The 26,890-nt window shown below is 40.0% G+C and overlaps 3 protein-coding genes across 3 annotated transcripts; all 3 read left to right on the forward strand.

Annotated features, from left to right (window-relative positions):
* The first annotated feature begins 6,597 nt into the window (after positions 1-6,597).
* Positions 6,598-7,530, forward strand: LOC131830476 (olfactory receptor 2A14-like). Its single transcript, XM_059172709.1, has one exon. It carries the CDS (start codon positions 6,598-6,600, stop codon positions 7,528-7,530), a length of 933 nt encoding a protein of 310 aa, XP_059028692.1.
* Positions 7,531-16,606: 9,076 nt separating this feature from the next.
* Positions 16,607-17,539, forward strand: LOC131830477 (olfactory receptor 2A5-like). Its single transcript, XM_059172711.1, has one exon. It carries the CDS (start codon positions 16,607-16,609, stop codon positions 17,537-17,539), a length of 933 nt encoding a protein of 310 aa, XP_059028694.1.
* A 7,498-nt stretch (positions 17,540-25,037) lies between these two features.
* Positions 25,038-25,967, forward strand: LOC131830478 (olfactory receptor 2A2-like). The gene has a single exon (XM_059172712.1). The coding sequence runs from the start codon at positions 25,038-25,040 to the stop codon at positions 25,965-25,967; it is 930 nt and encodes a 309-aa protein (XP_059028695.1).
* The last annotated feature ends 923 nt before the right edge of the window (positions 25,968-26,890 follow it).

A 26,890-nucleotide genomic window follows, 5' to 3' on the forward strand; every position in this document is an offset into this window, starting at 1 on the left:
GAGGTCTCCTAAGACTCATCCAAAGACGACCTTTGGAAAGAAATGGTCTTTCCTGCTTCCTGTGTCTTCATTAGCTCTAAAGACATGCATACAAGATTTCTGAAAACATGATCTCATTTTCTGTCATTACTTGTGCCTTGCTTTCCATGGTGAGAGAATGTGCTTATTTCAGAAGAACCTTAAAAACTTACAAAATGTCATATTCCTGGAGGCTCTGGCATTGAGAGCTCTCTGAGCCCTCCTATTCGGCTTGATTCCCTGGGACCCATTTCCATTTTGTCTGTCCACAAAATGCCATATGCTGTTCAGAGAGGAAATGTACCGTTCAGACAGAATTTGTATTGTCCAGATCGTTTACAGTTTCCTATTTCATACCTGCTAATTAGTAATTCAGTATAAATCCTTTAACTGTGCTCTCCTTGCATGAATTTAAAAGTAAGTCAATAAGTCAAAAGTACATCTATTGGCCCATATAAAATCAGTAATATTTGAGTGACTTTGTAAGGTATTTTACTGATCATAATTTGCTGCTAGTTCCTGGGTCCTCCAGTGAATGTCTACCCAAAACTTAGGAAGTTAGTTTAAGACAACCACTTTCTTTTAAGGGAAACACCAACTTCACAGAGGCATAGACACATAAGTTCACATGAAAGAGAGCAAATGCTTCTCGAATTTACAATTCCATTGCTTTCTGCACAAATGTGTCTGCTAGTAAGCATGTTGGTCAACCACACGATTATAAACAAAGGGAATTCACAAAAGCAGACATTAGTCTGCAGCATCAGAGCAGTATCCAGGGAAAGAGGAGGCCTTCATGAACTGGCTTGGGACAACTGCCACTAGTAAGCAAGCTGATTCTAAGTGACTTTTTCTAAGATACTGATGGGAAGTTTCCTAGCAGACAGCTAAATTCTCTGTCCCTCCTGATTCTGCTTACAGGTACTGGTTTTATTGTTGTTTTCAGTGTTTTGGTCTTTAACTTCAAACCCCTAAAAGCTACATTGCAGATAAGGAAATTAAAGGGGCTTCGCGATGTGCTTCTCTGAACGACAGACTCCACCGTCTCTGACCTCTGCCACATCACAGCTCTGCCTGTGCTCGCATCACATTTTGGTGGGTGTTGCAATAGTTTTTAACATAATTTATGATCTATTTCTACTTTAGTCCATAGAAGATCTTGATCTTTTTCTCTGTTAATTCATAGAAAAAAATCTGTATAAAAAAAAATTGAATTTGAGGTTTTTAGTTTCCCCTTTCCTGTCAAAGGTTAACTATTTTTCGTAATGTAGTGATTAATTGCTCCCATATGAAACTGTAAGAAAATCTGCTTAGATTTGAGATTCCTGTTAACATCTGGTGAGGATTACTCTCAAGATGAGCAGGAATAATGTGAATCTAATAATAATAATAATAATAATATGCATCTTTGGTTGAATATTACATTGTAGATTTTTCCAAAATGAAAATATTTTGCTTTTTTTCTCCCAGTAATGCATGAAGTTTATTAAGCAATGAGCAAATAAGCAAACAATTTATACAAAAGAGAAATCCCCATACAATCTTTTGCTCGGTTTCTTCATTCTCCCTCATTTGGTCCTCTGTATCACTAATTCTCTCTTCTGCCTCAATTATCCTAGCAGTAAGAACCTCCATTTTTTATTGCATCTCATTAATAGCTTTTTTTATTTCAGCTTGGTTAGGCTTTAGTTCTTTTATTTCTCCAGAAAGGGCTTTTATTTCTCCAGACAGAGTTTCTCTAATATCTTCCATGCCTTTTTCGAGCTCAGCTGACACCTTGAGAATCGTCATTCTGAACTCTAGATCTGACATATTACCGATGTCCGTTTTGATTAGGTCCCTAGCCTTCAGTACTGCCTCTTATTCTTTTCTTTTGTGGTGACTTTTTCTGCCTTGTCATTTTATCCAGATAAGAATGTATAAACAAGAGAATAAAATACTAAAAGGGTGGCAAAGACTCCAGAAGAATGTACGCTAACCAAATCAGAAGAGACCCCAAATTGAGGGTAGAACAAAGGGGGTAAAAAGAAGTATTAAAAAAAAATTTTTTTTAATTTAAAAAGTACATATACATACTAGCCTGGTGAATAGAACAGAGTCACCCACTTGATTCTGGATGTATTTTGGTCTCTTTGAAGAAACTACCTCCCTAAATTTAAAAAAAGAAAAACTTCTATATATACAAAAATAAGGATAAACATGATGAAGGGATGGAATATGACTGTAAAGATGAAAATTTTTAAAAGAAATTCTAAAAAAGGAATTGATAAGTTGATTGGAAAAAGAAAGTGGAAAGAATTTGCTCAGTCTGGAGACTAGAACAAAGCCCTGTGCTAGATTTAGGATATATTTTGATCTGTTGGAAGAAATTGTATCCCAAAATTTTTTAGAAGAAAAAACCCTATATGTATGCAGAAAATAGATACAATGAAGCATAAAATTATGACTATAATACTGAAGGCTTAAAAAGATTATTTTAGGGTGCCTGGGTGGCTCAGTGGGTTAAGCCTTTGCCTTCGGCTCAGGTCATAATCTCAGGGTCTTGGGATCACGTCCCACATTGGGTTCTCTGCTCAGCAGGGAGCCTGTTCCCCCCACCCGCCTGCCTCGCTGCCTACTTGTGATCTCTCTCTGTCAAATAAATAAATAAAATCTTTTAAAAAAAGATTTTTTAGAAAGGTATTGTTAAGATAAACTAGTTAAAAACATTAAAAGAGGAAAAGTTTAAAAAAATTATTATAAGAAAAAAATAAAATTAAAGAACTTTAATTAACTTTGCAAGACTAAAGAATCATGGGGAGAAAGCCATGAATTCCATGCTTTGCTTTCCCCTCCTCTGGAATTCTGCTGTTCTCTTTGATCAGTGAGCTTGGTCTTGGCTGGATGTTCTAGCTGATCTTCTGGGGGAGGGGCCTGTTGCAGTGATTCTCAAAGGTCTCCACCTGAGGAGGAATTGCACCACCCTTGCCCGGGGCGGGGCTAGGTAATCTCCTCCAGTTCACTCTTGGGAGCTTTTGTTCCCTGAGCACTTTCCCTAGAGTTCCAGAGGACGGGAATGAAAATGGCGGCCTCCTGGTCTCCAGCCCGGAGGAGCCAAGAGCTCGGGGCCTCACTCCTCAGTGCACCCTCAGAGAAAAGCGCTCGCTGGATCACTCCCATCTGCCTGGTCTCCAGCCGCGCTCCAAGCTCACCCGGCCTGTGACTGTGCATTTCTGTCTCTGGCGCACAGCCCCGTTTGGAGTCTCCAAACCCGGCAGATGGAGGTGCTCTTCTGGCAGATGGAGGTGGGTCTCCCCAGATATGCCTCTTGTGGGGTCCCTGCTCAAAGAGCAGTGACCTGACTGTGCCACAGATCGCAGTTTAATGTAACCCCAAGCTGAGCGCTCACTCCTTGGCTCCGTCTCTCTAGCTGGCTTCTCCGCTCTGATACCTGCGAACTCTGCTACATTCAGACACCCCCGATCCTTCTGTGACCCCACAGGACCTGAGACCACACTGTCCCCAGGAGGGCTCCACCCCGCTTAGCCTCTGGAGCGACGTCCCTCAGTGGAGCAGACTTTCAAAAGTTCTGATTTTGTGCTCGTTGCTCCGCCCCTTGCTGGGAGCCAGCCCCACCCCCCACAGTCTATCTTCTGGTCGCTTTGGATTCACTTCTCCACATGTCCTACCTTTCAGAAAGTGGTTGGTTTTCTAGAACTGCTGCTCTTCTTCTCTTCGATCTCCTGTTGCATATGTAGCTGTTCAGAATGGTTTGATAATTATCTAGCTGAACTCCTACGACCTGATGTCATCTCAGTCTGCTACTCCTCTGCCATCTTGACTCCTTTGGTTCATATATTTTTAACGGTTGCTTTGTATTCTATGTTATAAAAGTAGCCAAATATCTGAATCCATCTCCAACTTTTAAACTTTATATCAATTCCAAAATTTTTAAAATATAAGCAGGGTTATAATGAATATTTAGAACCTTATGGTCATGACGGTTCTGGTACACTGGATATTTTTTTTTTTTTTCTAAGTACTTCCTGCCCAGGGATTTTGTCTATACTGTTCCCTGTGTAAGGAACAGTCTACTTTGGCTGTAGTTATGGTGGACTCCCCTTCATCATTTGGATTCTGCCCATGTGTCTCCTTGTTAGAAAGATTTTTCCTGTCAGTCCCATCTAAAGGACCCCCCCCCATACCAAGTGACTTTTTGTCATATTACCCTGTTAATTTTCTTCATTGTACTTTCCACTATTAACAAATACTTTATTTCTTTGCTCCTGTTGTTTTAGGGATGATAATCAACCATGATGTCTCCTTGTTCCTGATCTGAAGAAATAGAGAAATAGACCCAAGAATCAGGTAGAAATTTAAAATATATGCTTTCTTAGTGAGGCTTATTGGAATACATTATCTATAGCTTTAACATAATAATGTCTCTCCAAATTAAAATCACAATCATTAGCCTACCTCCACCCCCTAAATAGGACGGTATATGCTCCTGTAGGCTTTAGCAAAAAACAGCAGAAATGCATAAGACCAAAAAGGGAGCAGAGAAGGGGCATTCTCACTTCCTGTTTCCTGTTCTACAAATCCTATAAATAAGAGAGCAAGGGAGGGGCAGGTATCCTCCAGTGTTTCCATTCAGGGGAAGAGAGATTCCTCCCCTAAAAGGAAACATGAAGAATAGATGACAAATACACTACCTGACTTTTTCAGTATCTGTTTCCCCTGTAGAATATGTCTACTTTCTCTCTTCTGATCCTCCAGAGTTTAAAAGAGAGGCTAGAACAGATGATGTGTTTGAGGACTATGTGTTAAAGAATTGTGAATTTAAACTATATAAAACTACTCACATATTCTATTTTCAAAGTTGATAAAGGGAGACACTGGTACATTTTTCCTGCAGGGAAGCTGACCGTAGGTGTCACAAGCTTTGAAATGTCTATAATGTAGCCTCTGCAATTTGACTTTTAGAATATATCCTGAAAAATGAACACAGACCAAATTTCCGTTTGAAAGAATATTTATATTGATGCTAATAAACCTAAAAGAAATAAGAACCCCAAAGTTTTCAACAGTAAGAAATAAAATAAATTGTAATATAATAAAATCGCATTAGTTTCAAATAATGCCTATAAAGTATTACTTTAATACATGAAAATGTTTATTAAATTAAGGGTAAATGATAGTAAAAAATTGTCTCTATAATATGATTCTGATTTTAAAATATGAATTTGAGGATTTAAGTTTTTACAAAGAATAATTGAAATTATTTTTTAAAATATTCTGTTGGATTTGAAACTACAGCCTAATTTGAAGTTCTCAGGTTGTTTCTGGGGACAAGGTGAAGAGAGTGCAAAGGCACAGCAAGCCCCAGTCTACATGGGTTCAAGAGTGTTCCATGACCCTTTTTCCTCTTGGATAGACCCAGCTACCTCCCAGGAAGAGCTTCCTAAAAAGAAATATCCAACCAGTGCCCACATGTTCCCACTCCCTGTTACCCTTAGAACCCATTAGAACAGCAGGGGCCAGTGAGCATGTTAACAGGTGAGGAAGGTCTGAGGGAAGTTCATGGCCACAGGAGTTGCCAAATCTGGGAAGATATCATGTTGACAATTCTGTCACACCAGAAAATAAGATAAGCTTCAAGATTTTTCTTGGAGAGAAAATACCCCAAAAATAAAATTAACAGCTATGTTGTCATTGTAATTCATTTTCCCTTCTGAGATTCATTGTTGAGAAAGCTGTAGAAATGTCCGCCTTGTTTACCTGAATTCAGGATATGTACACGTGTTCATTGCAAGTAGCCAAAGAATTCTTTCTCTTATGCCTGAATTTCAGTATCCATTGTTGATAAAATATGTGATAAAACTCTCAAATAAAACTGCAAACACTGGAGATGGGAAAAGAGGTTCTGGAAAGAAGCTTGTAGGGAGGATTTGTAGCTGAAAATAGGGGCTTACAAAGTAATAAAGATTCTACAAAATTGAGATTTTATTTAGAAGGCGTTTCAAATCTGAAATAAATAGGTAAAAAAGCATCTGAGGAGGTAAATTGATAAGTAAGCAACACATGAAGAAGAGAGGGCCCTAATTACCTCATATCATGGGCCACGAAGACAAGCAACCTTAGGAAACAAGACTACCTCCTGCTGCATACACTCTGTCAGGGCATCTCTCTTCTAACTACATTAGCAATCAAGATTTGCACCCTTGAAGGGAAGCCAGAGCACTTTAATTCTCCAAAACAACATATCTGTGCATGTGTGTATGTGTGTGTGCATGTGTCTGTGTGTATGCTTTAGTTATAGAACGTAATCATGTATATTATGTTGTAATATATTTTATTTATAATAAATTATACACAGCTCTATCCTGTCATTCCATTGATACAAGGGGAATTTTTTTCTGATTTATATGAGCACACTGAGTTTTTTAGACATATCTAAAATAAATGGCAGAAAATCAATCCAGAGTAATATATTTCCAAATGATCATTCTGTAACATATAGTGATATTTTGAATCTTGATTACCCTAGAGTTCTGACCTTTCTGTTGTGAATGTGGACTTGTCAGTCTCTGCCATAGGAGCATGGGAGGCAACCAGACATGGATCACCGAGGTCACCCTGCTGGGATTCCAAGTCGATCCAGCACTGGAGCTCTTTCTCTTTGGGCTCTTCTGCCTCTTCTATACCCTCACCCTTCTAGGGAATGGAGTCATCCTATTGCTTATCTGTTTAGACTCCAGACTGCACACTCCCATGTACTTCTTCCTCTCTCACCTGGCCATTGTTGACATGTCCTATGCCTCCAACAATGTCCCCAAGATGCTGGCAAATCTTGTGAATCTGAAAAGAACCATCTCCTTTGCTCCTTGCATTATGCAGACTTTTTTGTATCTGGCTTTTGCTCACATAGAGTGCTTGATTTTGGTGGTGATGTCCTATGACCGGTTTGTGGCCATCTGCCACCCCCTACATTACACTGTCATCATGAGCTGGAGAACATGCGTGGTCCTCGCTGGCACTTCCTGGGTGTTTAGCTTCCTCTTGGCCCTGGTCCATTTAATTCTCATCCTGAGGCTGCCCTTCTGTGGGCCTCATGAAATCAACCACTTCTTCTGTGAAATCTTGTCGGTCCTCAAGCTGGCCTGTGCTGACACAAGGCTTAACCAGGTGGTCATCTTTGCAGCCTGTGTGTTTATTTTACTGGGGCCCCTCTGCTTGGTGCTGGTGTCCTACTCACGCATCCTGTTTGCCATCCTGAGGATCCAGTCCGGGGAGGGCCGCAGAAAGGCCTTCTCCACCTGCTCCTCCCACCTCTGTGTGGTGGGGCTCTTCTTTGGCAGCGCCATTGTCATGTACATGGCCCCCAAATCCCGCCACCCTGAGGAACAGCAGAAGATCCTTTCCCTGTTTTATAGCCTTTTCAACCCTATGCTGAACCCACTGATCTACAGCCTGAGGAATGCAGAGGTCAAGGGTGCCCTGAGGAGAGTGCTGTACAAATGGAGGCACATGTGAGGTACAGTGGAAATCAACATGGTGAGGTGCCTTTTGCTCCCCATGAAATAGAGTAGGTGGCATTTTTTCACCTTATGCTACAATAAATGCCACATTAAGGTAGAATATTTTAGCCTAAACACACAACCTGAAACCATACAGACTTTAGAAAATAGATGAAAACCTTCAGGACCGTGCATATGCAAAGATTCTTAGAGATGAACCAACAAGCACAAGACAAAAAATTTGAAGAATTGATAAATATTGGGCCTTTTCAAAATTAATCAGTGTGATCATCAAAGTCATTATGAAGAGAGAAGAAATGCAAGTCACAAACTGCTTTGTATTTTTTTAAATGCAATAGTGAGTTGGGTATGGCCACAAAAAGAGACACAGGGAAGTGCCTGGGAAACACAAAGTTTGTTTTCCTCTTAAGTTCTGGAGAAGGAGGCATGTACTTCTTGCAGGGCCATATAGGAAAGATACCAGGGTGGTCAGGAGACAGAAGACAGGGTCAAGGGAAGATTTATATCATTGCCTTCATGAGCATTTCCACAGAAAACACCCAGTAAATTGTTGTATAAGAGCAAGCTGGAGTTCCCATAATGGGTAAATCATTACCATGTACAGACAGGGCATCATGAAGACAATGGGCCAGGAGAATTCTAAAGCTGAGAATTTATGTGATCTTCAAAGCTAGAGTTACCTTACTTCCAATAATCTCCTTTAACTCCATCTGGCTTCACAGGGCACCTGGGTGGCTCAGTCAGTTAGGGGTCTGCCTTAGGCTCAGGTTATGATCCCAGGGTTCTGGGATCAAGCCACTCATCAGGCTCCCTGTTCTGCAAGGAGCCTGCTTCTCCCTCTCCTCCTGTTGCCCCCTTACTTGTCCATGTTCTCTCTCTCTCTCTCTTTCTGTCAAATAAATATATAAAATCTTTAAAAACTTAAGTATATCTGGCTTCTCTTCAGCTTTGAACTATAGAGTGCTGTATAATAGTATGTCCTACTGTTTGCCCTTACTTTCTCAAAAACCAACATGCCCAATTTTGACCTTCATACAAGTGGGATGGATTTCCTCTCAGGTCTCCCAAACCCCTGGTATTAAAAAACAATTATAATAAACCATTTTCAAATGCACAGTTTGCAACTGTAAACTTCAAAGTCATGAAATGTTGAATCTCTGATCTCTAAAAGCAAAAAAAAAAAAGAAAATAAATAAATTCCTTTTGCTTGGAAATGGAGTTTTTAAGCCCTAAATAATATAGTAGATGATCTCTTCAGATATCAAAGCAAATTTCTAAGAAACTGCCTCCAACTATGAGAATAAAGTCAAACAAACAAACAAACAAAATCCAGTCCTTTGTCACCAAATTGTAACTACCAAAGGTGAAAACAATAATGGGGCTTTTCAGTACAACTGCTGAGAAGGGAGGGTTTATGAGGCACTAGCAGCCATGCAGGCAGGATGGTGACGGAGACTCCAGGCCCCACTGAGAGCTTCTTCAAAGAGCAACAAAGCCCATGAAGTTTTTGTTTTATTTGTTTTTGGTTTTTTGTTTGTTTTTTATGTCCAGTGAGCCAGCATATAGTACATCGTAAGTTTTTGTTGTAGTGTTCAGTGATTCATTAGTTGCGTATAACACCCAGTGCCCATCCCCACACATGCCCTCCTTAATATCCATCACCTGGTCACTCAGACCCCTCACCCTCCTCTTCTGTAATCCTCAGTTGGTTTCCTGGAGTCCAGAGTTCTCATAGTTTGTCTCCCTCTCTGATTTCTTCCCACTCAGTTTTCCTCTCCCTTCCCCTGTGGTCCTCAATTCCTTATGTCCACATATGAGTGAAATCATGTAATTATCTTCCTCTGCTTGACTTACTTCAGTTAGCATAATCCCCTCCAGTTCCATACATGTTGATGCAAATGGTGGGTATTCATCCCTTTCTGATGACTGAGTAATATTCCATTGTATATATGTACCACATCTTTATCCATTTGTCTGTTGAAGGGTATCTTATTTCCTTCCACAGTTTGGCTATTGTGGACATTGTTGCTATGAACATTGGGGTGCAGATACCCCCTTCTTTTTTCTACATCCGTATCTTTGGGGTAAATACCTAGTAGTACAATCACTGGGTCATAGGGTAGCTTTGTTTTTAATGTCTTGAGCAAACTTCATGCTGTTTTCCAGAGTGGTTGTACCAGTTTGCATTCCCACCAACAGTGCAAGAGGGTTCCCCTTTCTCCACAACCTTGCCAACACTTGTTGCTTCCTGTCTTGTTAATGTTGACCATTCTAACTGTTCTGAAATGATCTCTCTCTCTCTCTTTTTCTAAGATTTTATTTATTTATTTTTCAGAGAGAGAGAGGGCACAAGCAGGGGGAGCAGCAGAGGGAGAGGGAGAAGCAAACTCTCACTGAGCAAGAACCCCAAAGTGGGACTCAATCCCAGAACCCTGGGATCATGCCTGAGCTGAAGGCAGATGTTTAAATGACTGAGCCACCCAGGCATCCCAAAGATGATGTCTCATTGTAGTTTTTATTTTAATTTCCCTGATGGTTAGTGATGAACATTTTTTCATGTGTCTATTAGCAATTTGTATGTCTTCTTTGGAGAAGTGTCTTTTCATGTCTTCTGCCCATTTCTTGACTTATTATTTTATTATTTGTTTTTTGGATATTGAGTTTGATAAGTTCTTTATAAATCTTGGATATCAGCCCTTTATCAAAAAATGTTATTTGCAAATACCTTCTGCGATTCCATGGGTTGCCTCATAGTTTTGTTGACTGTTTCCTTTGCTGTGCAAAAGATTTTTATCGTGATCAAGTCCCAAAAGTCAATTTTTGTTTTTGTTTCCCTTGCATTTAAGATGTGCCTTGAAAGAAGTTGTGCCCAGTGTCAAAGAATTTACTGCCTATGTTCTCCTGTAGGATTTTGATGGATTCTTGTCTCACACTGAGGTCCTTCATCCATTTTGTATTTACATTTGTGTATGGTGTAATAGGATGGTCTAGTTTCATTGTTCTGTATATGGTTGTCCAGTTTTCCCAGCACCAGCTGTTGTAGAGACTGTCTTTTTTCCATTGGATGTTCTTCCTTGCTTTGTCAAAGATTAGTTGGCCATAGAGTTGAGGGTCCATTTCTGGGTTCTCTATTCTGTTCCATTGATCTATATGTTTGTTTTTGTGCCAATACCATACTGTCTTGATGACTACAGCTTTGTAATATAGCTTGAAGTCAGACATTGTGATGCTCCCACTTTGGTTTTCTTTTTCAACATTCCCCTGACAGTCCAGAGTCAATTCTTTCCTGATTAAAACTCTTCGAAGTACAGGGATAAAGGGAACATACCTCAATATCATAAAAGCCATCTATGAAAAGCCCACAGTGAATATTATTCCCAATGGGGAAAAACTGAGAGATTTTCTCTTAAGGTCAGGAACAGGAAAAGGATGCCTGATTATTCTTCAATGTAATACTAGAAGTCCTAACTTCAGCAATCAGACAACAAAAAGAAATAAAAGCATTCAAATTGGCAAAGAAGTCAAACTCTCTTTCTTCACAGATGACATGGTACTTTATGTGGAAAACCCAAAAGACTCTAACCCCAAGTTATTAGAACATATACAGCGACTCAGCAATGTGGAAAGTTACAAAATCAACGCACAGAAATCAGTTGTATTTTTGTACACTATCAATGTAATTGAAGAAAGAGGAATTAAGGACTCAGTCCCATTTACAACAGCTCCTAAAGCCGTAAGTATTCTAGGAATAAACCTAACCAAAGAAGTAAATGATCTATACCCTAGAAACTACAGAACACTTATGAAAGAAATGGAGGAAACACAAAGAGATAGAAAAACATTCCTCATGGATTGGGAGAATAAACATCATTAAAATGTCTATCCTGCCTAGAGCAAATTACACATTCAATGCAATCCCTATCAAAGCCCATGGGTTTTCAAGATGTATGAAGGTGATCAGCTGGGAGGAAAAGGAACTGCTCTGAATGTCCTCAGTGATATGTAATGATACACAATAAAAACTAGTTTCAGTACAAGCCTTTAAACTGAGATAGGTTTTGTCTTTGACTGATTGGAACTCTGAAATCAGTAAACCATGGCTAATTGTAATGACATCTATCATCATAATAATCTAGGATATGGACAAGGGCCAAATCTGTTGGGAAGTCACAGCAAATACCTCTGTAATTCTTACTGACTTCTGTAATGAAACCTAATGGTACCATGACCATACTCTGCTATGGGGTGCCATTGGCATGATTGATAAAATTCAACTACCTTACATAAATAAATGGTATGTCCACGCTGACACTGATGAGCAAATATATTGAGATCAAGTTAAAGCCTCCTCAAATTGTAATATCAAAGAAAAATGGCTGGTCTGGGGAAGTACTTGAGTCGGCTGATATTCAGCTCATTTCTATGCTAAATAGCTCTGTTCAAGGTTATTACAAGGTACAAACAACATAGCTCCAAGGGGAACAAGTAATCAAATAAGTACAGAATGTGAAAATGTATACCATGGCTTTCGAAGACATTGCTATTTCTTTGAATCTATCCCTAGTTTCCACTGGCTCCTCCAGACATGGGGCACATTCATGGTCTTCCTTTATCTATCCTATTCAGTAAAACATTGCTGTCCCTGCTACATAAGTGCTCTTAAAATGTAGATGCTCAGAAAAATACGGTCCTTTTGCTGTAAAAGCACCTAGGCTGAGAACCAGGCGTGTGGACTGTGCCGTAAAAAAGGGTTAACTCAGTTAAATTTGTATAAGTTAGGAATTAAAAGGAACTTTAAAATATTCTAATCCTAACAGTTAGAGTGAGGCACAGAAATGGAAACCATGTCCCTCTGAGTTGGGATTCAGAATTACTTTGATAATTCGGGTTAGGAGTCCTCGAGACACATGTGGCTGATGATGAAGAGCAGAGACAGGATAGCCTGTGTCTGAGGAAAAACATGGGATCCAAATGCTGCTCCTTGGTTAAGAGGAAAGACTGCAGGTGGCAGGATTCCCGAGATGACCCCCTAAGGTACCTTCCCGCCCTTCTTTATTAATCAAGTGTTAATCTGGTCTCTCTGTGGAGACATTTTGCAAGACAGTGAAGAGAGTAGGTATGTTTTACATTTAAAAATATTTATTTATTTGAGATCATGGCAGGGGGAGGAGAAAGAGAGAGCGAATGGTAAGAGAGCATGGAAAGGGCAGAGGGAGGGGTAGCTGGAGTCTCCTTGGTCAACTTGGCACTAAGCAAGAAACCTGACAAGTGGCTGGATCTCACCCCGCTGAGATTACTCCCTGAGCCAAATTCAAGATGCAGACACTTAAACAACCAAGCCACCTGGGCAACCCTGTTTACATTTTGAACAATCTTACATGTTGGCTTAAGCAAGGAGAACTGAATTCTCTATTTCTGCTGCATTCTATCTGATGCAATATCACAGGGGTCATGTTGCCTCTGGAAAACTCCACTGGGCACTCATGACGGAGGAAGGGTGAAGAAGGCAAAAAGTGTAAATAAAATTCTGAAAATAGTTTTGATCATATGGACCCTTTGAGAGATTCTCAGACATTCCCTCCGGTCGCGGGACCACACTTAGAGAACCAATGACTTAGTATATTCAAGCTCAGTCTCCACATTCATAAGATGGTAATGCTGATCAGATTAAACCATGTAGTCAGTATAGAGCATTTGGCACGTTTTCTGAAACAGGACGAGGGCTCAGTAATTGCTGCTTATGAATAGCAGAAACCTTCCTCATTAGTATTTACCAGTCCTTCCTACAGACAGAGATAGTATCTCAGCTTGGGGATCTGTTCTCTCTCAGGTTTCCATAACAGGTTCCATGGGAATCCATTTCTCATGCACCTGTGATCAATTTGAGAGTTTGGGTACAGTAATTTGTGCTATTTGTCTCACATTTATAACCCTTGAGATAGTTGGAAGTTTGTGTACAAACAGTGTGATGCCAATATCCACCCTGTTTTTTCCCCAGAATTTTCCTCCAAGGACCATTAGACACAACCTTAGGTCTCCCTCAGAGGAAATTCATGGAATTCCCCCCTCCCAGTCTTAGGAAGAAGATAAATAGATATAATATCATAAGATCATTCTGGGAATTTGAATTCTCAATAGAAACTCAGGAATGTTTTAAATTCATCTGACTCCAAAATAAAAGCTACACTCCTGGGGTTCTTTGAAGAACCTTCAGCAAGTCTGGTGAGTGACTCTGTCTGTATCTGGGACTTAATCCTCTGAAAGCTACCTAGGGAACAGAGCCCTACATCCATTTTAGAAGTATATCTCTCAACTCTGTGGGATTTACTGTAGGTTAAATTTGCTTCTTGTGAGAAAACCCAGGGCTGACATGTCCTTATGTAGAAGAGATTATTAACTTGTGCTGAGAGATGATTCTCAGTAAAGGACAGGTTATGTGGCCAAAAATGACATTCCTGGGTGAACTTCCCTCCTGACTCACACTTTCCTCCTGAACTTCCTTCCTGACTCACACTTTCCTCCTGAATTTCCCACTTGACTCTCTCTCCCCTACCTTGGAGACCATCTGTCCACTGTGTGGTGGGCAGACATCCTTGAATTCCCCTGGCATCTCTCTCATGGTTTCCTCCTAATGTAACTGAGTAGTGATGGGCAGAGCTAGCACAGCTGTCTCAGGGCTGTGTGAGGGGCTCAGACAATGAGAAGCCTTATATTCAGCCATTGACTTTGAACATGTTTTCCAAATGGCCAATTAATGAAAGGACTTTATATATCACGTAGCTTAAAGGGAGGTTTGGGTTTTGGTTTGTTTTTTTATTTTTTAAATCTATTTATTGATTTTAGAGACAGAGCAAGCCCAGGGATGGGCTTGATCCTGGTACACCCAGATCATGACATGAACGGAAATCAAGAGATGGTCACCTAACCAACTGAGCCATCCAAGAGCCCAGAAGATCTTGATATCCAGACAAACCTGTCTTCATGGAAAAGAATGTTCTAGTAACATTTACAGTAAATCTTTGCTGAAACACTGTAAAATGTAAGTTTGCCGTATAGTTATCCTTTTTGGAACCATAGCAGTTTTTCACTCTTTTGTGAAGATTTTCAAGCTTAAAAACCACTGAGTTTATACACCTGTCTTTCCTATAACAAAATGGGATAAAAGGGAGTGCCAATGGTTCTGATGAGGGTTGGAGAAAGAGATATAGCTCCCTCAATTAGGAAACATTCTGGGCTCCAGACATCCCATAGAGAGCTGCCCCTACTAACTGAACAAAGGTTTCCTTTTTGAGCTGCTATTATTTCATTTACTCCATTGGGGAGATGAAATTTTAGGTATCACTACCATGACATTTTCTTCTTTTTGCCAGTACTGTATCTGCTTAAAGTTTTTTTTCTGGAAAAAGAGGGTGGGGGGAGGGTAGAGAGAGAGAGTCTCAAGCAGCCTCCAGGACCAGCACGTAGCCCAAAGCTGCTCCATCTCAGGACTCTGAGATCATGACCTCAGCCAAAAACAAGAGTCAGATGCTTAATTGATTGAGTCATCCAGTTGCCCCACTGCTTCACAGTTTTAATACAGGTTTATTCTTATTTTTATTTTATTTTTTTCTGTTGTTCATTCTTTAACAGCAAGATGGTGTTAATGGTAATGAAAATCTGAATGAAAAGATTCACCAATTCAGACACAAAAATAACTAGGCTAAAAAGTTATTAAACAAATGTTCCCACTGAACAGTGATGGATTCAATGCCTTCAATGGTATTTTTATCCTTTCTGTTCACAATGTAAATGTGGTTCAGACATTGCTTATTGTATCCCACTGTGCCTCTGTAGAATTCTGCAGTACCGATACTGCTATCTCCCACTTTACACAAGGTAGGCATATTCTTTAATTGTAGCAAAAATCCATGCCACAAACATAAGGCATATTTACACAGAAGCTTCCCAAAGGCAATCATACTCATGGAGGTGAAAAAAATCTATGATTTTTGTCTCTCTTTCCATTTCCCAGTGATCATATTCTAACTTCTCTAAGGAAGGAGAAACCATGTCTTTGTCAAATAAAACTGGCAGACAGAACATACTTAGTACCTCCATTTTTTGAATTAAAATGACAACCATCCACCTAACAAACATTTCCTGAGTGCCTGTTTCATTTAGCACTTTACCTGTTATTTTGAGATGTAAAGATGTTCAGGACATATTAAACACCCACAAGGCTTCCTATTTGGTGAGGGAATCTCAGTTCAAATACATGACACTTGGTATAATCTCCTTTTTATCTTTGATTTCATCTTGAGGATTATCCAGATCTTCATAGTGAGGATCTACCTCTTGACTGTTAGTATTGACCAAGCCCAGACATTTAGTAGGTACCTGAAGAGCCTCTTCATGTGAATCTACTCTGATTCACAAGAGTAGAAAAGAGCTTTTTTGCAGGTTGTTTTATCATTCATATTTCAGTGGGGCCAAGAGAGATCAAGAAGGCTGCCTTCTTTCTCTTTGTAGTGGTACCTACAATAAAATGGTTTGATTGAGGAGGACCATGACAACACCCATGGCAACACCCCACCAGAATTATACAACGAGGGTAGTGATGCACATGGTTTGTAACCACACTGATACTTTTGAATGTCGCATTTTCGTTTTCCAACCCAATATATACTAGATTGAGAATTTACAATTCCCTAACCCTAGTATGCTCTTAAGTGTTATACAATAATTCTCAGTATTTAAAAAGTTACTGAATTCATCTTACACTCAGAAAAGGCACACAATGGTGGAGAAAAAGAGAATAAATACGAATGAGATAGTAACATTTGTTGAATCTGTGTGAAGGCCTTTGGGAGTTCTTTGCCTAAGTCTTGACCCTTTCTTGGAAGTTTCAACTTTCACATTAAAAGTTCAACCAAGAAGGTAACCAGTTCTGGGGAGTAGGGGGCGCTGGCTAGTAGGTATAAAGAGAAAACCTTTCTCCAAACTCATTTTGAGATAAGTAACTCTAATTTTTGTTGATTCTCCAGCTCTGACCTTTTCTCATTCTTCAGTCCTTGATAAACTGTCACTGAGAAATGGGAAGCAACCATTCAGGGGTCTCCGAGTTCATCTTGGTAGGACTCCAGCTCAGTGCAGAGATGGAAGTCTCCCTCTTCTGGATCTTCTCCCTGTTCTACATCTTCAGTCTGTTGGCAAATGGCATGATCTTTGGGCTCATCTGTCTGGACCCGAGACTGCACACGCCCATGTACTTCTTCCTCTCACACCTGGCCATCATTGACGTGTCCTACGCATCCAATAATGTCCCCAAGATGTTGGCAAACTTAGTGAATCAGAAGAGAACCATCTCCTTTGTTCCATGCATAATGCAGACGTTTCTCTATTTGGGTTTTGCTGCGACAGAGTGCCTGATTTTGGTGGCGATGTCTTATGATAGGTTTGTGGCCATCTGCCACCCCCTCCAGTACTCTGTCATCATGAGCTGGAGAATGTGCTTTGTTCTGGCTGGCACTTCCTGGGTGTTTAGCTTCCTCTTGGCCCTGGTCCATTTAATTCTCATCCTGAGGCTGCCCTTCTGTGGGCCTCATGAAATCAACCACTTCTTCTGTGAAATTCTGTCGGTCCTCAAGCTGGCCTGTGCTGACACGAGGCTCAACCAAATGGTCATCTTTGGGACCTGTGTGTTTATTTTACTGGGGCCCCTCTGCTTGGTGCTGGTGTCCTATTCATGCATCCTGTTTGCCATCCTGAGGATCCAGTCTAGGGAGGGCCGCAGAAAGGCCTTCTCCACCTGCTCCTCCCACCTCTGTGTGGTGGGGCTCTACTTTGGCAGCGCCATTGTCATGTACATGACTCCCAATTCCAGCCACCCTGAGGAACAACAGAAGATCCTTTCCCTGTTTTATAGCCTTTTCAACCCTATGCTGAACCCATTGATCTACAGCCTGAGGAATGCAGAGGTCAAGGGCGCCCTGAGGAGAGTGCTGTACAAGCAGAGGCACATGTGAGGGACAGTGAAAATCAACATGGTAGGTGGCATTTTTTAACCTTATGCTATAATAAGTACCATGTTAAAATAGAATATTTTATACCTAAATATACAACCTGAAGCCATATAGAATTTAGAAAATAAAATAGATTAATAGCTTCATGACCATAGGTATGCAAAGATTCTTAGAGATGATCTAAGAAGCAAAGACAGAAAATTTGAAGTATTAGTAAATATTAGGCCTTTTCAAAATTAATCCTTGTGATCATCATTGTCACTATGAAGAAACAAGAAATGCAAATCACAGACAAAGTGTTCTGTATTTTTTTAAATGTTATGGTGATTTGGGTATGCCACATAAGGAGACACAGGGAAGTGTCAGAGAAACACAAAGTTTGTTGTCCTCACAGGTCCTGGTGTAGGAGGTCCTCACAAGTCCTAGGGAAGGACCTCGTAAGTCCTAAATGCACTCCTCACAGGACAATGTAGGAAAGACACCAGGATGGTCAGGAGACAGAAGACAGGAACAAGGGAAGGTTTATATCATTGCCTTCATGGGCTATTTCACAGAAAGCACCCAATAAAGGGTTATATAAGGATAAGCTAGAGTTCCTATAATGGGTAAATCTTTCCTATATACAGACAGGGCATCGTGGAGAATGATGGTCCAGGAGAAATCTAGGGCTGAAAATTCCTGTGATCTTCAGAGCTCAAGTTACCTTACTTCCACAATAATCTCCTTTAAATCTGTCTGGTTCCTCCTCTGCCTTAAGCTATTGAATGCTGTGTAATAGTATGTCCTTCTTTTGCACTTTCTTTTGCAAAATTCAACATACCCAATTCTTACCTTCATGCAGCTGGGATGAATTTCCTCTCAGGTCTCCCAATCCTCTGGTATTAAAAAAGAATTATAATAAACTATTTATAAATGAACAGTTTATATTTGTAAACTTCAAAGTCATGAAATATTGAATCTCTGATCTCTAAAAGCAAAACAAAATGGAAATAAATAAATACCATTTTTTTGGAAATGGGATTTTAAAAAAATTATTTTTATTAACATATAATGTATTATTTGCCCAGGGGTACAAGTTTGTGATTTGTCAGGCTTACACACTTCACAGCACTCACCATATCACACACCCTCCCCAATGTCCATAACCCAACCACCCTCTCCACACCCTCGGAAATGGGATTTTTAAACCCTGACTGATACAGTAGATAAACTCTTCAGATTTCAAAGCCAATTTCTAAAATACACTGCCTCCAACTATGAGAATAAAGTAAAACAAACAAAACCCAATCCTTTTGTCACCAAATTAGAATACCAAAGATGAAACAATAATGGAGCTTTTCAGTACAACTGCTGAGAAGGGAAGTTTTATGAGGCACTCACAGTCATATAGGCAGGATGGTGATGGAGACTCCAGGCCCTACTGAGAGCCCCTTCCAAGAGCATCAAAGCCCAGGAATTTTTAAGATGTATGAAGCTGATCAGCTGGGAGGAAAAGGAACTGCTCTGTATAACACCATGTCCTCAGTGGTATGTAATGATACACAATAAAAACTAGTTTCAGTACAAGCCTTTAAACTGAGATAGGGTAACTGGTTTTGTCTTTGATTGATTGAAACTCAAAAATCAGTAAACCATGGCTAATTGTAATGACATCTGTCATCATAATAATCTGGGGTATGGACAAGGGCCAAATCTGTTGGAATGTCACAACAAATACCTCTGTAATTCTTACTGATTTCTTCTGTAATGAAACTGATTGGTACCATGACCATACTCTGCTGTGGGATGCCATTGGCATGATTGATAAAATTCAACTACCTTACATAAATAAATGGTATGTCCACGCTGACACTGATGAGCAAATATATTGAGATCAAGTTAAAGCCTCCTCAAATTGTAATATCAAAGAAAAATGGCTGGTCTGGGGAAGTACTTGAGTCGGCTGATATTCAGCTCATTTCTATGCTAAATAGCTCTGTTCAAGGTTATTACAAGGTACAAACAACATAGCTCCAAGGGGAACAAGTAATCAAATAAGTACAGAATGTGAAAATGTATGCTATGGCTTTCGAGGACATTGCTGTTTCTTTAAATCTATCCCTAGTCTCCACTGGCTCCTTCAGACATGGGGCACATTCATGTTCTTGCTTTATTATCCTATTCAGTAAAACGTTGCTGTCCCTGCTACATAAGTGCTCTTAAAATGTAGATGCTCAGAAAAATATAGTCCTTTTGCTGTAAGAGCACCTAGGCTGAGAACCAGGTGTGTGGACTGTGCCATAAAAAAGGGTTAACTCAGTTAAATTTGTATAAGTTAAGAATTAAAAGGAACTTTAAAATATTCTAATCCTAACAGAATGAGGCACAGAAATGGAAACCGTGTCCCTCTGAGCTGGGATTCAGAATTACTTTGATAATTCGGGTTAGGAGTCCTCGAGACACATGTGGCTGATGATGAAGAGCAGAGACAGGATAGCCTGTGTCTGAGGAAACACATGGGATCCAAGTGCTGCTCCTTGGTTATGAGAAAAGAGAAAAAGAAAAAAAAAGAGAAAAAGAAAAAGACTATAGGTGCCCTCCTCTCTTTTAGTAGAGTGCTAATCTGGGCTCCACTGTGGAGACATTTTATAAATCAATTGATATTAAATATGGAGCTATGTTAGTGGGCCAGCCCCAGTCAGTTGAGGTTCCTGAAAGCAGGGAGTTTTCTCATGTAGCAGCAGAGAAGGTCAGGAGATCTGATGTGTGAGGATGGAGAGTGCTGTGTTCAAGGACTGGAGGTAAGGACTGCAGAACCATCCATGTCCTTGGTGTCAGCCTGTGAGATAGGTGCAGAGACCCCAGGTGCCCGATCCTAGAACTCTGACCCATGGCAGCTGGGACAAAATGCATACGGGCTTGTTTGTTTGTTTTTTTAAACGTGTCTGGTATTTTTTTTTTACATTGTGTATGTATATATATATATATATATTTTTTAATTTGTTAAAAATTCCATGCTAGAGTCAGGTATACAATATAGTGATTGAGTAATTCTGTACATTATTCAGTGCTCATCAGAAGTCTACCCTTAATCCCCTTCACATGCTTCTTACCTCCTTCCACCCACATTCCCCTGGTAACCACCAGTTTGTTCTCTGTAGTTAAGAGGCTATTTTTGTTTGTTTGTTTGTCTCTTTTTTCCTTTGTTCATTTATTTGTTTTCTTACTTCAATTCCACATACGAGTGAAACCATATTGTGGTATTTGTTTCTCTGACTTATATCACTTAGCGTGATACCCTCTAGGTCTATCCATGTTGCTGCAAATGGAAAGATTTCATTCTTCTTTATGGCTGAGTAATATTTCATTGTATATAGATATCAGTTGTGTGTTGCTTTAAGCTGCTAAGTTGTCTTCATTTGTGGAAGCAACAAGAGAAAACTATAAAGCTTTTGGTATGAGAGAAAATCCATTTGTTTACAATTCTGCCCCGGTGAGATTGGTGATCTACCATTTCATGCAATGGTACTTTACTTTTCTGGTCTTGGGACTTCCCTGAACTCATAAAAATCTCCAAGGACCAAAAGATATATTATTTATGGGGTTATATTTGTTCATAGACATCATATTAGAAATCAAAAGTAAGAAGTTATTAAATACTTCAAATCATTTAGAATTATTTCTATTATATATTAATATAATGTATTTTATGAAAAACAACTTTTATAAAGCAAAAAAAAAAAGAGCAAAGAGAATAGCTGTGTTTGACATTTTAAAAAAAATTATTTATTTTAGAGAGAGAGAAAAGAAAGACAGAAAGGCATGAGAGCAGGGAAAAAGCAGAGGGAGAGGTATTTGGAGACTCCTTGGCCAACTTGGCACTGAGCAAGAAACCTGACAAGGGGCTGGATCTCACCCCGCTGAGATTACTCCCTGAGCCAGACACTTAAAGAACTGAGCCACCTGGGCAACCCTGTTCACATTTTGAACAATCTTACGTGTTGGCTTAAGCAAGGAGAACTGGATTCTCTATTTCTGCTGCATGCTGTCGGATGTAATATCACATGTCATGTTTTCTCTGGAAAGCTCCACGGGGCACTCATGAGAAAGGGAGGGTGAAGAAGGCCAAAAGTGTAAATAAAATTCTGAAAATAGTTTTGATCATATGGACCCTTTGAGAGATTCTCAGACATTCCCTCCGGTTGCGGGACCACACTTAGAGAACCAATGACTTAGCATATTCAAGCTCAGTCTCCACATTCATAAGATGGTAATGCTGATCAGATTAAACCATGTAGTCAGTATAGAGCATTTGGCACATTTTCTGAAACAAGACAAGGGCTCAGTAATTGCTGCTTATGAATAGCAGAAACCTTCCTCATTTGTATTTACCAACCCTTCGTACAGACATAGATACATCTCAGCTTGGGGATCTGTTCTCTCTCAGGTTTCCATAACAGGTTCCATGGGAATCCACCTGTGATCAATTTGAGAGTTTGGGTACAGTAATTTGGGCTATTTGTCTCACATTTATAACCCTTGAGATAGTTGGAAGTTTGTGTACAAACAGTGTGATGCCAATTCTGGGAAACAAACAGTGTGATGCCTGTTTTTTCCCCAGAATTTTCCTCCAAGGACCATTAGACACAACCTTAGGTCTCCCTCAGAGGAAATTCATGGAATTCCCCCTCCCAGTCTTAGTTAGAAGATAAATAGATATAATATCATAAGATCATTCTGGGAATTTGAATTCTCAATAGAAACTCAGGAATGTTTTAAATTCATCTAACTCCAAAATAAAAGCTACACTCCTGGAGTTCTTTGAAGACCCTTCAGCAAGTCTGGTGAGTGACTCCGTCTGTATCTGGGACTCAATCCTCTGAAAGCTACCTAGGGAACAGGGCCCTACATCCATTTTAGAGGTATGTCTCTCAACTCTGTGGGATTTACTGTAGGTTAAATTTGCTTCTTGTGAGAAAACCCAGGGCTGACATGTCCTTATGTAGAAGAGATTATTAACTTGTGCTGAGAGATGATTTTCAGTAAAGGACAGGTTATGTGGCCAAAAATGACATTCCTGGGTGAACTTCCTTCCTGACTCACACTTTCCTCCCGAACTTCCCTCCTGACTCACACTTTCCTCCTGAATTTCCCACCTGACTCTCTCTCCCCTACCCTGGAGACCATCTGTCCACTGTGTGGTGGGCAGACATCCTTGAATTCCCCTGGCATCTCTCTCACCGTTTCCTCCTAATGTAACTGAGTAGTGATGGGCAGAGCTAGCACAGCTGTCTCAGGGCTGTGTGAGGGGCTCAGACAATGAGAAGCCTTTTATTCAGCCATTGTCTTTAAACGAGGTTTTCAAATGGCCTAATTAACTAAAGGATAATGCACCTAGCCTAAATGAAGACCTTGATTTCTAGAGCAACCTGTCTCAATGGATAAAAAATAGTAAATCTTTGCTGAAATACTGTAAAATATAAGTTTGCCATATGGTTATCCTTTTTGGAACTATACCAAGTTCTCACTCTTTTGTGATGATTTTCAGAATTAAAGTCTATATACATGTTTATATACATGTCTTTCCTATAACAAAACAGAATAAAAAGGAGTTTCAATGGTTCTGACGAGGGTTGGAGAAAGAGATATAGCTCCCTCAATCAGGAAACATTCTGGGCTCCAGGACAGCCCATAGAGAGCTGCCCCTACTGACTGAACAAAGGTTTCCTTTTTGAGCTGCTATTATTTCATTTACTCCATTGGGGAGATGAAATTTTAGGTATCACTAGCATGACATTTTCTTCTTTTTGCCAGTACTGTATCTGCTTAAATTTTTTTTCTGGAAAGGGGGGGGGGGGGTAGGAGAGAGAGTCTCAAGCAGCCTCCAGGACCAGCACGTAGCCCAAAGCTGCTCCATCTCAGGACTGTGAGGTCATGACCTCAGCCAAAAACAAGAGTCAGATGCCCCAGTCACCCAGTTGCCCCACTGCTTCACAGTTTTAATACAGGTTTATTCTTATTTTTTTAATTTTTTTTGTTGTTCATTCTTCTAACAGCAAGATGGTGATAATGATAATGAAAATCTGAATGAAAAGATTCACCAATTCAGACACAAAAATAACTAGGCTAAAAAGTTATTAAACAAATGTTCCCACTGAACAGTGATGGATTCAATGCCTTCAATGGTATTTTTATCCTTTCTGTTCACAATGTAAATGTGGTTCAGACATTGCTTATTGTATCCCACTGTGCCTCTGTAGAATTCTGCAGTACCGATACTGCTGTCTCCCACTTTACACAAGGTAGGCATATTCTTTAATTGTAGCAAAAATCCATGCCACAAACATAAGGCACATTTACACAGAAGCTTCCCAAAGGCAATCATACTCATGGAGGTGAAAAAAATCTATGATTTTTGTCTCTCTTTCCATTTCCCAGTGATCATATTCTAACTTCTTTAAGGAAGGAGAAACCACGTCTTTGTCAAATAAAACTGGCAGACAGAACATACTTAGTACCTCCATTTTTTGAACTAAAATGACAACCATCCACCTAACAAACATTTCCTGAGTGCCTGTTTCATTTAGCACTTTACCTGTTATTTTGAGATGTAAAGATGTTCAGGACATATTAAACACCCACAAGGTCCTATTTGGTGAGGGAATCTCAGTTCGAATACACGACACTTGGTATCTTTGATTTCATCATCTTTGATTATCTTTGATTTCATCTTGAGGATTATCCAAATCTTCATAGTGAGGATCTACCTCTTCACTGTCAGTATTGACCAAGCCCAGACATTCCGTAGGTACCTGAAGAGCCTCTTCATGTGAATCTACTCTGATTCACAAGAGTAGAAAAGAGCTTTTTTGCAGGTTGTTTTATCATTCATGTTTCAGTGGGGCCAAGAGAGATCAAGAAGGCTGCCTTCTTACTCTTTGTAGTACTTAGTGGTACCTATAATAAAATGGTTGAATTGAGGAGGACCATGACAACTACGACTATGGCAACACCCCACCAGAATTATACAACGAGGGTAGTGATGCACACAGTTTGTAACCACACTGGTATTTTTGAATGTCCCTTATTCATTTTCCAATCCAATATATACTAGATTGAGAATTTACAATTCTCTACCCCTAGTATGCTCTTAAGTGTTATACAATAATTCTCAGTATTTAAAAAGTTACTGAGTTCATCTTACACTCAGAAAAGGCACACAATGGTGGAGAAAAAGAGAATAAAGTAAATACGAAAGAGATAGTAACATTTGTTGAATCTGTGTGAAGGCTTTTGGGAGTTCTTTGCCTAATTCTTGACCCTTTCTTGGAAGTTTCAACTTTCACATTAAAAGTTCAACCAAGAAGGTAACCAGTTCTGGGGAGTAGGGGGCGCTGGCTAGTAGGTATAAAGAGAAAACCTTTCTCCAAACTCATTTTGAGATAAGTAACTCTAATTTTTGTTGATTCTCCAGCTCTGACCTTTTCTCATTCTTCAGTCCTTGATAAACTGTCACTGAGAAATGGGAAGCAACCATTCAGGGGTCTCCGAGTTCATCTTGGTAGGACTCCAGCTCAGTGCAGAGATGGAAGTCTCCCTCTTCTGGATCTTCTCCCTGTTCTACATCTTCAGTCTGTTGGCAAATGGCATGATCTTTGGGCTCATCTGTCTGGACCCGAGACTGCACACGCCCATGTACTTCTTCCTCTCACACCTGGCCATCATTGACGTGTCCTACGCATCCAATAATGTCCCCAAGATGTTGGCAAACTTAGTGAATCAGAAGAGAACCATCTCCTTTGTTCCATGCGTAATGCAGACATTTCTCTATTTGGGTTTTGCTGCGACAGAGTGCCTGATTTTGGTGGCGATGTCTTATGATAGGTTTGTGGCCATCTGCCACCCGCTCCAGTACTCTGTCATCATGAGCTGGAGAGTGTGCATGGTCCTGGCTGGCACTTCTTGGTCATGTGGATTTACTTTGTCTCTGGTACATGCAATTCTCCTTCTAAGGTTGCCCTTCTGTGGACCCAGGAAAGTGAACCACGTCTTCTGTGAAATTCTGTCTGTCCTGAAGTTGGCCTGTGCTGATACATGGATCAATCAAGTGGTCATTCTTGCTGCCTGTATGTTTGTCTTAGTCGGGCCACTCTGCTTAATGCTAGTCTCATACATGTGCATTCTCTGGGCCATCCTAAAGATCCCGTCAAAGGAGGGCCGCATAAAGGCCTTCTCCACCTGCTCCTCCCACCTCTGTGTGGTGGGGCTTTTCTTTGGCGTAGCCATGGTGGTTTATATGGTCCCAGGGTCTAATCAACGAGAAGAGCTGGAGAAAATACTGTCCCTATTTCACAGTCTCTTTAACCCAATGCTGAACCCCCTCATTTACAGCCTGAGGAATGCTCAGGTGAAGGCTTCTTTGTATAGAATACTGCAGAAAAAACCCATATGAAGCATAGATAGAACATTGTTTGAGTAGCGTTTCCTTTTAAATTCAGTGGTTTGCTGAAGCAAAAACACAGAAAAAATTCCCACTTAGAAGTTTGAATTAAAAATGGCCACTTTCCATCTTTAGCTTTAAAAATAGGGAGAAGTTCAATGAAAAGCATATCATCTAAAATTGAGAGACCATATTGGGATTTTTTACATCTAAATTATCAGAATATTTAGTTTTTTTTTTTTTTTTAAATAGATTCATTTACTTATCTATTTGAGAGAGAGAGAGAGGGCAAGAGGAAGCGTAGGGGAAGGGACAGAAGGAAACAATGTGAAGCAGACTCCCCACAGAGTGCAGAGCCCGACTCTGGCCCTGTCTCGGGATCCATGAGATCATGACCTGAGCTGAAACCACGAGTCTGTCACCCAACTGACTGGGACACACAGGCACCCCTAGACTTTCTTTTAAAAAATATTAAATGTTCTTTATTTTTTGAACCCAGGAATATTAATGTATGGAGAAAAAAATTCAAATGTAAAAAACTCTATCAGTGCATTTCTCTGGCTTATGTACTTAGACATATGTGATTTTTTAATCACCTTGTGGTAGCTAGAAACAGCACAGTAAGATTAATACCGTAAGACAGAACTTCCAGAGTAGATATGAAATTTCAGTAGAGAAAATGTTGCAGAATTATATGACTCTATCTTACCAATTGTGAGGTCAGTGAAGTAAGAGATTAGAGAAACTTTATATTCCTTGATGGAATAATTTATGAGTAAAGGGGAGAAAGTTAGGGAAAGCTCTAGTCCAAGGAGAGCCCATACAAAAGTATCCTAAAATATATTAAATATTTAGGATTTGGTGACATGAAGAACATTCATTAGTAAACGTTTAAATGGTTTTAGAGGTAAGAGTTTTGAGCGTTGCTCAAATAT

The sequence above is a fragment of the Mustela lutreola genome, chromosome 4 (assembly GCF_030435805.1).
Source record: "Mustela lutreola isolate mMusLut2 chromosome 4, mMusLut2.pri, whole genome shotgun sequence".
NCBI lineage: Eukaryota > Metazoa > Chordata > Mammalia > Carnivora > Mustelidae > Mustela > Mustela lutreola.